The 13,842-nt window shown below is 42.2% G+C and overlaps 1 protein-coding gene across 2 annotated transcripts; it reads right to left on the bottom strand.

Annotated features, from left to right (window-relative positions):
* Positions 1–299: 299 nt before the first annotated feature.
* SARAF (store-operated calcium entry associated regulatory factor) lies at positions 300–13,802 on the bottom strand. 2 transcript variants are annotated; one of them, XM_075284431.1, is made up of 6 exons: positions 13,615–13,802; positions 11,080–11,258; positions 10,255–10,675; positions 6,912–7,008; positions 6,010–6,116; positions 300–2,451 (listed from the first exon to the last, which is right to left on the bottom strand). In XM_075284431.1, exons 1-6 carry the CDS (start codon positions 13,688–13,690, stop codon positions 2,426–2,428), a joined length of 906 nt encoding a protein of 301 aa, XP_075140532.1. In that variant the 5' UTR covers positions 13,691–13,802; the 3' UTR covers positions 300–2,425. The 2 variants fall into 2 exon arrangements, with proteins under 2 accessions (XP_075140532.1, XP_075140522.1); XM_075284421.1 differs by having other exon boundaries at positions 302–2,451; positions 6,912–7,038; positions 13,615–13,801.
* Positions 13,803–13,842: the final 40 nt, after the last annotated feature.

Raw genomic sequence — 13,842 nt, forward strand, 5'->3', positions numbered from 1 at the left:
AAGAAAGGTCATGTTGCTTCTTTTTTCTGCTAGCGGCAACATGCCACTAGCGGAAAAAGGAACGCTAGCGGTCTCCATTGACCACCATTGTGAGGGGGCGGATTATAACGTGGATTCCGCACCATAATTGTGAACGGGCCCTAAGAGTGAATCTGCTGGTACATCCCAATGTTCCCTATAGCCTCAATGTAGAACTTAGCTGTAATACATGGCCACACCAAGTCCTCCAAAACAAATATCGACAAGCCAGATGTAGTTCTGTGACAACCAAGTAGCAAGTGTCAATTTTTACATCAGAAAACCATGTTTTATTTCTTATTTAAAACATCAAATATTTTGTTAATCTTAAACAACTTAATATACATGTTCTAATTTCACAGTAACAACTCTATAGGGGATTTCAAAAGGACAGTAAATTAAATAGTCAAGTCTTTCTTGCTGCATTTTTCTTGTCCTGACAGTGATACAATCATGCTAATGGATATTAAAGCAATGTAGAGTGTGAAGATGTGGGCAGCAAGTTTAACATCATGAGATTTTCATTATGCTAAATGGGTGGCACTATAACCTATGGGTGAAAGTTTCCACTTTTAGGCAGTGATAATCAGCCCTAGGCTGCAATGGCATCTGTTCAGCACATGACGCACAAAGTTCAGCCTGTGAAGGATCACAAACAGTGGTATCCATAAGCTACAATGTGAGAAAAAAGTATATATACATGTTTTTCTAGTGCACTCTGAGTGATGGAATAGCTAGTCTATTATTCCATTACCTACCTCCCTGCCAGCCAGAAGAATGGCATAAGGACACTTTTTTTTGGTCTTTGATGATTATATGTTAATTTTTCACATCACAATTTTAAATTTATAGGACTGCATTAGAGTTGGGTATTACAGATACAGTGACCTTTTCAATTTGATGGAGCAGAATTTACATCTGTTTTATGGCATCAAAAAGTCACAAAACTGAATTTTTTGGTTTACTTTACACAGAATTTTTTTTTTTTTTTTTTTTGCAGTTCTCCACCCCCTGTCACCACAACTTGGCATATTTTAATTTATACCAGAAAATTACAGCTCAAATCAACATCAGTTGTAGATTTCAGATTGTAGCACAAAGGTAGCCAAGAGGTATGCCAAATTTAGGAAGAAGCATGCACTTCATAATAAATTTGTCACACTTGCTCCAGTATGCCTTCTCACTAAGATTGGTATATAAAATGCTGCTTTTAAAAAATTGGTCGCTTATAGAGATGAGCGAATAGTATTCGAAACTATTAGTCGAATACCTCCGCTCCCGTAGGAATGCATGTAAGCGGCCGAACACCAAGGGGTTATGCGCCAGCCGCTAACACGCATTCCTATGGGAGTGGAGGTATTAGAATCTACTATTCGCTCAACACTAGTCGCTTGTGTTTATGACAAAGCATTTGAAATTTACCAGATATATTAGGCACAGCAAATGTATATACCGTATTACTCTTCAAAAATATATTATGATTATTATAAGATTAAAACAAACAGCATTTTCAATCATAAAAATAGCACAATCTTGGTAATATAAAGAAAGGGTCACGTTGTCTGCAGACAAGCAAATACATATAATAAGAGAACAGTACAAAAGGGAACAGTCGTGTGAAAATGCAGTCCATTCTGCAGATAGCATGTTATAAAGCTGTAGAAAGTTTGTTAGAGCAGTTATATTATATTGTGTCATTTATTCATTTAACTCTTAGCTATTTCTGGGCCTAGGAGTCCAGTAGGTAGGTAACTCAATGATTGTCAACCTTCCCTGGATGAATGCACAAACAAAGATAGCTTTCAGTCACTAAGCAGAACCACCCACTGGACTCCTAAGCCCAAAATTAGCTGATGCTTCATTGAAATTTTTTTTTAAAAGTATGTAATGCTAAGTGAAAAATTCAGTATTTCAATCTGCTCAGCTACTCTAGCTTCAGAACACGCCACCAGCAGATCAGACTTTTGATCAGTGTGATATCTCTTTAATGTGCCATCAAGTATTTGCAGACTTGGGTTTCAGATTCTCCAATCTGAACCTTCACTACTGCCATGGACTGGAATTCATGATACCAGCCATTTAACATCAAGTCATGTCGGCCACAAATGTAGAATTTACATCTGTAAGTCCCCCGGTTTATATGCTATCAGCAGGTAGGTTCTACATAAAGATATATATATATATATATATATATATATATATATATATATACACATATATACATACATACACACACATCTCTACCACACAGTACAAAAAAAACCTCATACATATTAAATGATGGATCAAAATCACAGATAACACAATGCTACAAAAATCTCCTTTAGAACTGTAAAATGTTTGATACACAGGTTTATTAACATGTTGATGCCATTCTTCATACTCCGGTGGAAAACTCTTTGCTTATTTATCTTCTTTTGGTACCTCCGAAACCTACACACACAAAAAAGAAAAGAAAAAACTTATGACTACCCACAAGGAAAGGTTAAAGTAGTATTCCAATCTAGGACATTTATGGCATATCTACTAGATCTACTAGATATTCACCTCTGGGACCTGCATCCATTTTGAAAAAGCAGATCCCCAACCAGTCTTGCTGCTTAAAGGGACCCTGTAACCAGAACCCGGCAAGTACATAATCACCTAAACCAAATTAAGTTTTCTTCTTGCAAATTGGTGCCTCATTTGCAGAGTTATCGCTTTTTTTAAAAAAAATCAATGTATAAATGGGCTCTTTAGAGCCAAGGATAACCACCATCTGAACCATCATTTATGCCAGATTACTGATGCAAATGATGATAAATCTAGCAAAAAATTGCAACTTTTTATGTGGAAAACTGGCGTACAAGGCATAATATGTTGCTGCAGAAACTGACCAGCACTACCATTATGTGCCCACTTTCTCTCCTAGAGGTACTGCTGCTCTACATGGTTCAGAGGAACAGGAAACTTTGCTTTCCAGGCTGTTTAAATAGCAGAGCCAGTTACAGGCTGGTGCAGTGACCTGTAATGACATGTGGCATGCAGCAGCCTCTCTAGAAATGCTCATGCAGCTGAAACGCTCGCTATTCTCTTCACTTCAGACAGCAGGACTGGACTTTGACTATCATCAAAAACAGGAAATCTATTACAGTTTCCAATAAAGTATAGGTATGTTTAATAGCACTAGTAAGATATGAAGTATGCACTACATAAAATATACTAACAATAATTCATTTATTCCAGTTATATGGGTTTAGAGACACAATGATGGTACCAATACACCTTTATGACTCATACTACTACCTCAACTACTCTTAGCAAGGTCTTTCCAATGTGATCAGGCAGTCCGATATCTTAGAAAGCACCCTGCTACACTGGCAATTGCTAAGCCATAATATGTACATAAACGTATATAACTGTATAGTATCCTACTATTATAAATGTGAAAGTTTGTATGTTTGTGTGTTTGTATGTTTGTTCCTCAATCACGCCAAAACGGCCAAGCGAATTTGGCACACAGATAGAATGGCACCCGGATTCGAACACAGGCACTTTAGTATCCCTGTATATCACCAGGCTTCGTGACCGCGAGCAATGAATTTCGGTTCGTTGTAGGCTAAAGGACCCGAGATGACGTCATCTCAGGTCCTTGAGCCATTCTCCCATTGGATTGTGCGACAGTGTGGGCTGAGCTATACAGGATGCTATACAGGGAGGCCGGGCTGCACCGGATGTGGGTCTCATGGGAGGGGGTGCCGTGGACGAAGTCGTGAGAATTGCTAGTAGAATTTATATTAGGTAATGTGCTGGCATACTAATAATACATTGTAAGTAAAAAAAAAAAGTAAAGATAAAAAAAATAACGCATCTATAATGGAATAAATAAAGAGGCAAAGATATTTTGGTTGGTGAATGCTACAAATTAAAAAAAAAATAAAATGACTTCTTACCACAAATACACTACATTTACTACACTATAGCCTAATAGACAACAGCAGAATCTATATGACTAAAACTGGTGGGAACAGCTGGTGACAACACTTGGTTTTCGCTGTGGCTTACCTGGACATTGCTATGTGGGTCTAGTCGTGGATGAACCCCCAGCAATAATTCACATGCTGTAGGTTTAAAACCCATATTATAGACCATGGATGAGATTCATTGCCAACCAAAGGCCGGTGCTCCACTACGTGAAAACGCAACATTTTACAGTATCTCAAAGGTGGATGGGATTCTGGCTAATCTCATCCACACATTGCAGAAAAAAATCTGCAACGGAAATACAGTGATTTAAAAAATGCTTGTGTTTTTGTAAATTGCAGCATATCAATTATACCTGCAGAAATGCTGGCGATTTCCATATAGGTATAAAAGAAATAGAAAGTCTGCAGAGGTATACTGTAGACTTTCTGTGAAAAGTGTTGCAGAAAAAAGTGTTTCCACCACGTTTTGTTCCGCAACGCTTTTTGGCTGCAGCTTTCTACATGGGCCTTAGCCTTTACATGGGTTTTCTGGAACTCTGTTGATGATCTATTGTTAGGAAAGGTCATCAAAATGTGATCAGTTTGGGTCCAACTCCCCAGTGATACCTTGAAAGCTGGTACCCAGATGCTACTTCACTCCTATAGGAGAGGTCCAAGCAGCGTGGCTACGAAGGGAGCACTCAAACCTCTGATTGAGGGTTCCAGTATGGATCCAGCTCCACCACCTACAGAATGCCTATAATGAACCCACCAAGCTTAAAAAAGGTAACAACTGAAACAGGTATGTTACAGAGCCCATTTAAATGCTTCCTGCTTGTTTCCTGTCCCTGAGGTTGAGAAGCCCTACTACTGCCAGTACCATTGTGGAGCTGGGGAGGAAACCCCCTTTAACAGGGGTGTGAGAGAGTGAAGGGTGTGGTCTGGGAAGACAGGTACTTTCCAGCCAGGCACCTAAAGGGTGTATGGTAAAGATTCACACCAGGGAGGTCAGCTGATTAATCAGGGCCTAATAACAGTCTGAGTGTGAAGACTAGCAGGGTGGCACCACACGGACAGAGTTGAACTGTCCAGACCGTATCTCCAAAGCAGGTACTGTGCCACCTGTTGTTGTCGCCAAGGTGGGAGACTGGTAGCCAGTCTCCTGTATAGTCAAGGAAAAGTTTCCTTACGTTTAAGTTAGTTTTCTCAGCTGAGAAGGGTTTTGTTTTATTTATTCTGTGCCTCTGCAAAGGCAGTGTATGCGCTACGAGTGAATAAAGCCTGAACCTGTGTGCAATCCAGTGTCTGTGTCCCTGTTTCCTGCACTGCTAGAAGCATCTACCTGAGTGATTCCCCACAGGGGCTAAAGGCATTGGCAGGAAATTTTAAACACTTTAGTAAAGACTATATACACTTCACGTGTTTCATCACTGTGCTAAAATTTTTGGAAGGAGCAAAGTAAAGTACAATTGTGAGATATGGACAATGATTCCCTTAAAGAGAACCTTTCATGTCCACATACATGTGCGGTTTTATATACCGCTAGAAAGCCCACAGCGGTGGAGGTATTGGTGCCGTTAGTTTCTAAACTGATATCTCCATCACCAGGGCACTGAATTCAATGCACTGTCTGCTTTCTAGCAGTATATAAAACTGCACATGCATGAGATCATGAAGGGTCCTCTTTAAGAGAGTGTTCACACTACCGTCGGTGTCCGACATGTAGTGTCCGCTCCTAGTGTCCGCTCAAAATCTGTCACGGACAGGCATGCAGGGTTCCTCTGTCCGCTTGAGAAGTCGGACATCTTCTCTTGCGGACAGAGAAGGACGGGCACGGAGTGCAAAAGAACGCACCCGATGCCCATTCAAGTGAATGACAGGTGTCACGGACACATCTAGTGTCCGTGACAGATTTTGAGCGGACACTAGGAGCGGACACTACATGTCGGACACTGACGGTAGTGTGAACGCCCCCTAAGTTGAAAAAATGTGTGTGTAGGGACTTCCCAATGAACTACTGAGCCAATGTACTATGTAACCATTTTACCTGATACTGTTCTGGCACCAGTACTCTGGGATGACACAGGTCTAGAATATGAAGGTTCACTCCATGTACTGTGATAAGGCATATATGTTGAATGGTGTGTTCTGTCTCTAAGGAAAAAATTAAAAAAGGAAAATTATAGAAACTATTGAATAAACAAATCAAGTATTCTCATGTATTGATCACATTTTTTGTGGAAAACATTAGACAATCCCATTAATATGAGGAAAGCAGCTGAACACCATCAGTCCAGCTCTGAGCTTTAAAAAGAGTCTATCAGCAGGAACACCAATAGTAAACTAACCACACGGCATTGTAGAGCACTTAACATGTTATGGGCATCTGCAGCTCCATTGCAGAAAAATCAATACTTTTATAAATTAGCAGCTAAACCTTAATATGCTACTTTTGGGTGTAGCTTCATTTACAAGTGTCCCGACTCTCCACCTGCCTCCATGCCCCTCTTATTTTTACTGACAGACGCAAAGCCTCCAAACCAATATTAAAGTGCACTTGGCACGTGCAAGATTACCCAGCGACATGGATGCCTGTTTTCAATGCTGGCTTCATCTGCATGTCTGTGTACAGAGCTTCTACTGGGGATCTCTGGTGCTCTCAGGAGAGCAGACCTTTCCTTCTACTATTACACTATTATAGATGAAAGCTATTCATTAAAGAAGGGAATGTCCCAAGACATCCCCTTCATTATTTATTTGCATTTATATGATTTTAGTTGTTTTCCCATTATTTAATTGTCTGGTACTATGAAAGTAAACATGCACATTTAATAAAAATATGTGAGCTGATTTTTACTATACATTAGTGGTGCAATTATTATATCATCTTTTAACATAGTAGTTTGGGGTGAATTGACCTCTTTAATACTAAGATTGTAAAATGCTTACCTTTGCCTGCCAAAGAGGTAGCCAAGTACACCACCAGTTCCTAGGCCAGTCCAAAACCCAGGTCCTTGGCTTGTCTGGCTGCCAAAGTTTGATGTACCTGCAAAGTTACCAAAACCCGATGAAGCACCTGAATAAAACAACAAACAATATGAGAAATATAGATATCCTACAGTGAATAAATTATAAACCCTACTTTAGTGTAATTCTGCATTAAAATGGTGAGGTTTTTTTTCTTTTCCAAAGGCAGATTAATTGCCTGTAATGAATGGCAATCAACTATTGTATAGCATGACTGATGCTTGTTTAAAGAGGTTGTCCAGGATAAAATATTTTTTGATTAGGCTGGTGGAGGTGGGAAAAAAAACAAAACAAAAAAAAATGGTCTGGTTCTTTTGCTCAGCTGTCTACTGCAATGGACTTCCTCGCTGGCTGTGACGTCCCAGGTCCCTTCAGCTTACGCCATTGTATGGCCTCACCTGTCATGTGCAGTGGGGACTTCGACTGGAATACAACAAAAGAGCTGCAGGACTAGACTACGCTGTGAACCAAGGACAGGTGAATTTTTTTGTTTTGTTTTTCTTCACTTTCCCCGGCATCATTAAAGGGGTTGTCCTATCTATACTGGTAGATTACGAAAATTGAAGACTTTTCCTAAATATATTGCTTTAGAAATTCTGCTTTGTTCTCCTGATATGTGACCTTATTCTTCCCATTGTTTACAGTGTTGCTATAACCACGGACCTATAGGACAAGTGACGTCACTTACTCACTGCTCTTGCCGGCAGGACATTCATTCAACTAATTTCAGTTTGCAAGTCTATTATCTCTCTATGTAAACACATAGATAACACTGAGTCCATTCTGTACAAGTATCTGCATATTATCTGATCTGCAGAAGTGTTGTGAGACTTCTCTGTCCGTTTAGCAGGAGGGAAAGGGAAGGAGGAGAAATACAAGAAGTAAGAAGAAAAGACTGCAGGTAGACTGATGAAACACATATAAAAATATAATTTTAGCCTGGACAACCCCTTTAAAGGGGTATTCCCATTTCAAAGATTCTATCTATACTGCTAGCTTAGGTAAACTGAAGACCTGTCCTAAATATATTGCTTTTGCAATTCTGCTTTGTTTTCCTGCTATGTTAAAAGATTCCTCCCATTGTTTACACAGCGTTTCCATAGAGTCGGACCTGTGTGATAAGACAGGACAAATTAAATCACTGAGGGCTCGTTCACATCTGCGCCCGGTCTCCGTTCTGCAGGTTTCCGTTTCCTGCGCAAAACAGAGGCAGGAGACGGAAACCTGCAGGACTCTTTCATACCCATTCATTTGAATGGGTTTGAAAGATCGCCGGCCGTGAGCGGCGGTGAGCGTTTTATGCTCTCCGCTGCAAAACCATTTTTTTTAATCCGGACACAGAGTCGGACATGCAGTACTCTGTGTCCAATTTTAAAAAAAACGGTTTCGTGGCGGAGAGCATAAAACGCTCACCGCCGCTCACGGCCGCACCTGGTCTGTGGTTTCCGTCTTCTTGCATGCAGAAGACGGAAACCACAGAACGGAGAACCGAACGCAGGTGTGAACCTAGCGTCACTGCTCTCACTGTTATCTACAGATTTTGCAGTTTCCTCATAAAGCAGTGTCTGTAAGGGTCAGTTCACACGTGAAAACCGCCTAGCTTATTTGTGCGAGGTAAAAAACCTCGAGGAGTTTTTTTGACGCTGTTTTTTGCATTCCACGCGGTTTTTGATGAGGTTTTTGACTCGGTTTTCGCTAGCGGTTTTCGCTAGGTTTTTTTTTTCCTATATGTGCTATAGAAACTGCAGGCGAAAACCGCGCAGTTTTTTGCAAAAAACCACGCGGTTTTGTGTGCAAAAAACCGCGCGGTTTTTTACCGCGCGGTTTTCGCCTCCCATTCACTTCTATGCAATTCTTCAGGCGTTTTCCGCCTGAAGAAAGGTCATGTCGCTTCTTCAGGCGGAAAACGCTAGGAGGAAAAAAAAAGCTAGTGGTCTACATAGACCACCATGTTAAAGGAGAGGTTTTTGAAGCGAATTCCGCTGTCAAAAACCTCCCCTTTGCCCACGTGTGAACTAGCCCTTATTCCTCTAAGTCAGGGGTCCTCAAACTGCGGCCCGCGGGCCACATGTGGCCCGCCAAGCACTTCTGTCTGGCCCCGCTGACAACGCCGGCAGGCATGCATTTATAATGAAGCTCCTAGGGAGCTCAGGCCAGGCCATGGAGAGCACTTCAATTTACCTATTGGAGGGCACCGCTCCCAATGTCTGTGTGACCTGCTCTGCCTCCGGCCCACTGTTTAAAAAGTTTGAGGACCCCTGCTCTAAGTAAACAACACAAATAACACAAGAGTCTATTCTCTAGCAGCATGTTCATATTATTCGATCAGCATGTACATTAGATTTTTAATAATCAGAATAAGTATTGTGATACTTCATGGTGTACTGTTCAGCAAGCTGGGGGGAGGCAGCTGTGACTGTTTGATAAGGAACACAAGAAGTGAGAATAGACAGCAGGCACAGCTGCTGAAACAAAGATATGGGGAAAATCCCTTTAAAGGATCTATATCGCTGACTCTCCTCGTTCAGGTTCTACATTGTTGTTTTTGGAGTCAAAACCAGGAGAAATAAATAAGGAGAAGTAGCAGTTGCCTATATATGTTCCGGGCAAAAGCGATGCTTAGTAGAGATGAGCAAGTAGTGTTCAATCGAATACCTCCCCTGCATAGTTATTGGTGTAATCGGTCGAATACCACGCGGTAAACGCAGTAAAAATTCGATGCCCCTCCCACCTTCCCTGGTGCTTTTTTACACCAATAACTATGCAGGGGAGGTATTCGATCGAATACTACTCGCTCATCTCTAATGCCTAGCTATTGTGTCAGGGGTGGGGGTGCCTTTGGGAAATATTTTTTGTAATATACTTAATTAACCTATTAAACTTTATTTTAATTGAACACTGGCTGTAAAATTCTCCCTAGCAACCCTCTGAGCTGTTGCCAGGGAAAATCTTCATACATTTGTACTGCTGGTATGTAAAGCTGGAGCATTTTCCCAGGAAGGGGAATCACTTCAAGTTCTTCACTTCGAGTTATCACTAGTGAAAGACACAGATTTTGAGCTTTATATGCAGCAGTTCAGCTATTAACCAGTGATACCTCTGTTTTTTTAATAACTAAAGCTGTGGTCCAACTGAACAAGAAAGTCTGTCAAATCTTTATCACTTCCATATCTTGGGAAGCAAACATGTCTATTTATCAGTTTCCAATATATTTGTAAGTCTTCCTTTAAAAATAAAAAAATCAGAAATGAAAGCAAGTATTTACCTGTAAAGTCTGACTTGAAACCTGGAGGTGGAGGTGCACTAGCCTGACTGTAGTATTGGTTCTCATGTCCAGAATTATCATATTGGGGATTCTCTTGCCATCTTGGTGGCCCACTTAAAAATACCTTGTACACGCCATAAGCCAACCCCAGAATGACCAAAAACGCAATGACTCCAATAGCATCAGAAGAACGATGAGAGCTCCAGTCACTCGATTTGCCATGGAAAAATCCAGAGTCATATCCTGCAGAATGGTGGCCACTTTGAGATCTCTTCCATCCTTCCTCTGTAAGCTCCAAAGTGTACTCAAGTCCACATGAGCCACGCAGGATGTATGGATCTTCAGGATACTCAAAGCCCTCGCAGCTCACTTCTACTTTCCCAAATCTGTAAGCGTTGTCCATGTCCACCTTGCATTCCCACTGGATTGTAAACATAAATCTCATTGAGCCCACATACTCATAAAATCCAACACAAACGTGACTAGCTAACACTTAATCCGCTAATATTTTATGGGTGAATTTATAATGAATGTGTTGAGCCATGGAGACTGCCACCCTGCTCTGCCCACTTTTTTTTTGTAACAAATGACAAAAATTAAGTATTTTCCATACTAGAAAACTGACATAGATGGTGTGGTGAATTCCCACCATTGTGATTACACTGCATGACCCCAAATGCCATGAAAAGTCAACCTTATTCAGGTGGGCCCCTATACGGTACTACACTGTTCCTACAGCAGAATAAGCTGGAAAGTAGAGTAAACCATGAGGAGCGGGAAAAACAAATACAATACATAGCACAATCTCTACAGTGAGCAATGTACCTGGACATCAATGCCATCCCATCCTCTATTGTAACACTGCACCACATGTGGTGTCATGGTGCCACAGCCAGCACTACCTCCGATACATTTCAGCTGTGGGACAGGAGCAGACCGCCGTCCATTGGTGTATCTGTCAGAATATAATGTGAGAGCCTGGATATCCCTCAGCAAAACACGTTCTGGAAGAAATGACATTTGGTTGATTTTTACAGCTTTAACATAACAAAATCACAATAATGGTAACACGAGAAACATAGATGAAGCCGCACAACAGACCATCAGCTACTATAGGTTACGAATAAAGCTTATATCCTTCCATTCCACAGCAGGACCTCAGTAAGGAGGAGCTTCCATAGAGTGGTGGTCAAGGATGCACATTCAGTGTCTATTGGGCTAATGGAAGACGTTCAAGGGGTTTTTCGTGCAAAAAATATTTTTTCAAAGAAGGTCTGTTAGTGCTATTAATGGGTTAATAAGTGCACCCAAATATTTCTAGTAGTGTTTTCTGGGATTCTCTGGGAGCTCCTGGTATCCTCTGCATTTGTTTACATGGATAGCTTTCTGTTCTTTTATCCAACAACTACCATGATGCATTGCTCTTCACTCAGATCCCCCGCTCACTCCCTCCCCCATCTCTTTCACACCCCCTCCCTGTTCCCTCTACCTAGCTTGTGGCCTACTAGCTCTACCTAACTAACTCACACAGCCCACCCCCACTCCCTATCATACTTACCTTCTGTCCTTCTCTGTTTCACATCTGCCAGAGCCTAAGTAATAGAGCTGGCACTCTGGCTCTATTGCGCAGGAGGCTGACCCCTTCTCCTTTTCACATCTGTCGGAGCCTGTGCAGGCGTGGGAGGCCAGCAAACATCAGGAAAAGTAGGCGCCGCCCCCCCTGAAGGAAGTGATGTTTTGTGGCCAGAAGATCCAGACATGAAGACAGATAAGTATGATGGGGTGAGGGGGATGGGGTAGTATTGGTGACATTTTGTTTCCGGAAACAAAACGTCACTGGAAAATTAGCAAATGTGCCTGGGGCGGGCTTATGACCGTCCAAGCGATCTGGGTAAATATACCTACATTTTTGATAAAGTTTAGTGTTAAAGTATCATTTTATGTTGGTAACCCCTTTAAAGGGGCTCTATCAGCAAAATCATGCTGAAAGAGCCCCACATATGTGTGAATAGCCTTTAAAAAGGCTATCCAGGCACTGCTAAAGTTATATTAAACTACCCCCCAGATGCTTCATTTTCAACTAGCTGAAAACTGGTGTCCTGCCCAACCTTTGGTCAGATTCTGCCTTAAACGGGTTATAAAGTGTTTAAAAATATGGACCAAATAATAGGATGCAGCAGTCTCCCTCTCCCTCAAAAAAAAAAAATAAAATAAAAAAAAATAATAGGATGCAGCAATAAAACCACTTACTATTATATATAGTGTTTAAAGGGATCCTATCTTTTAAACACAATTTTTTCTCACTAACATGTCGGAATAGCCTTAAGAAAGGCTATTCTTCTCCTACCTTTCCTTTTCTTCTCCGCGCCGCCGTTCGCCTGCAATCCCGGTTTTTCTCGGTATGTAAATGAGCTCTCTTGCAGCACCGGGGGCGGGCCCCAGCGATCAAACAACACTGGGGGCGTCCCTAATGCTGCCAGAGAATTCTCCAGCAACGCCTCCATCTTCTTCTGCGACGAGGTCTTCACCGCGTCTTCTTCCGGCGGTGTCTTCTTACTTCTAGGCCTCGGGCTAGCAGACTGCGCATGACCACCGGCCACGAGAAAATGGCCGCTTTCAATACTGTGGAAGCGGCCATTTTTCTTGTGGTTGTGGGCATGTGCAGTTGGCTTGCCCTAGGCCCGAAGCCTAGAAGTAAGAAGACGCCGCCAGAAGACGACGCGGTGAAGAAGATGGAGGCAGCGCTGTAGAGCTCTCTGGCAGCATTGGGGGCGCCCCCAGTGCTGTTTGAGCACTGGGGCCCGCCCCCAGTGCTGTGAGAGAGCTTATTTGCATACCTAGAAAAAACGGGATTGCAGGCGAACGGCGGCGCGGAAAAGAAAAGGAAAGGCTTAAGGCTATTCCGACATGTTAGAGAGAAAAAAAATTGTGTTTAAAAGATAGGATCCCTTTATGTTCGACATTGTTTATCTTATTTTTTTTCTGGTCATTAACCACAGCTGTCATGTTTCACTTGCAAGCTCACTACCCCTCCCTGTGAGCAGTTCAGCCAGCAAATGAAACATTATAACAGCACATCACCTCCTTGCCCCTTGAAGTCTGTCTGGTCAGAGGAGTGTGATGCAGAACTGACTGAAAAAAATAAGAAACAAAATGAGACAGACACTGTGACACAAAACAGCAGCAGGGAGGGTATTTGCACGCAAGGGAGTGGAGAATAGAGGGGTACACAGACTGAGGGCAGTAAGATGAATTGGGAGAAAGCTCTGTGAACAGTCCTATCAGTCCCACATTTGAGCCATGACAAACCCCTCTGCTGTCATATACTAAGCAGACACCTGTGCCCTCTCCCGGTATTACCGTGCTGATTCCATCCAAAGGCTCCAGACAGCTGCACGACAACCAGCAGTACCAGCATGTCTCCCACCGCTGCCATGTCCCGGCTCTGTCCACAATGTACCCGCGGGGACTCAGGAAGCTCCTCAGCGATGTCGCATTACACACAGTTACATCAGTCGTGTTTATCACTCACTTCCCTACCTGGAGCTTGTCAAATGTCTATTGGTGGAGCGACCGAAAGGGGCGTGG

The sequence above is a fragment of the Leptodactylus fuscus genome, chromosome 1 (assembly GCF_031893055.1).
Source record: "Leptodactylus fuscus isolate aLepFus1 chromosome 1, aLepFus1.hap2, whole genome shotgun sequence".
Classification (NCBI taxonomy): Eukaryota; Metazoa; Chordata; class Amphibia; order Anura; family Leptodactylidae; genus Leptodactylus; species Leptodactylus fuscus.

Excerpts from the sequence above, each read along its gene's own strand:
- SARAF (XM_075284421.1), bottom strand. The coding sequence starts at position 13,690 with ATGGCAGCGGTGGGAGACATGCTGGTACTGCTGGTTGTCGTGCAGCTG. Across the intron at positions 7,039-10,254 it reads TTTCAAGTCAGACTTTACAG|GTGCTTCATCGGGTTTTGGT; the intron begins GTAAATACTTGC and ends TGTTTTATTCAG. Across the intron at positions 6,117-6,911 it reads TACCTCTTTGGCAGGCAAAG|AGACAGAACACACCATTCAA; the intron begins GTAAGCATTTTA and ends TTTTTTCCTTAG.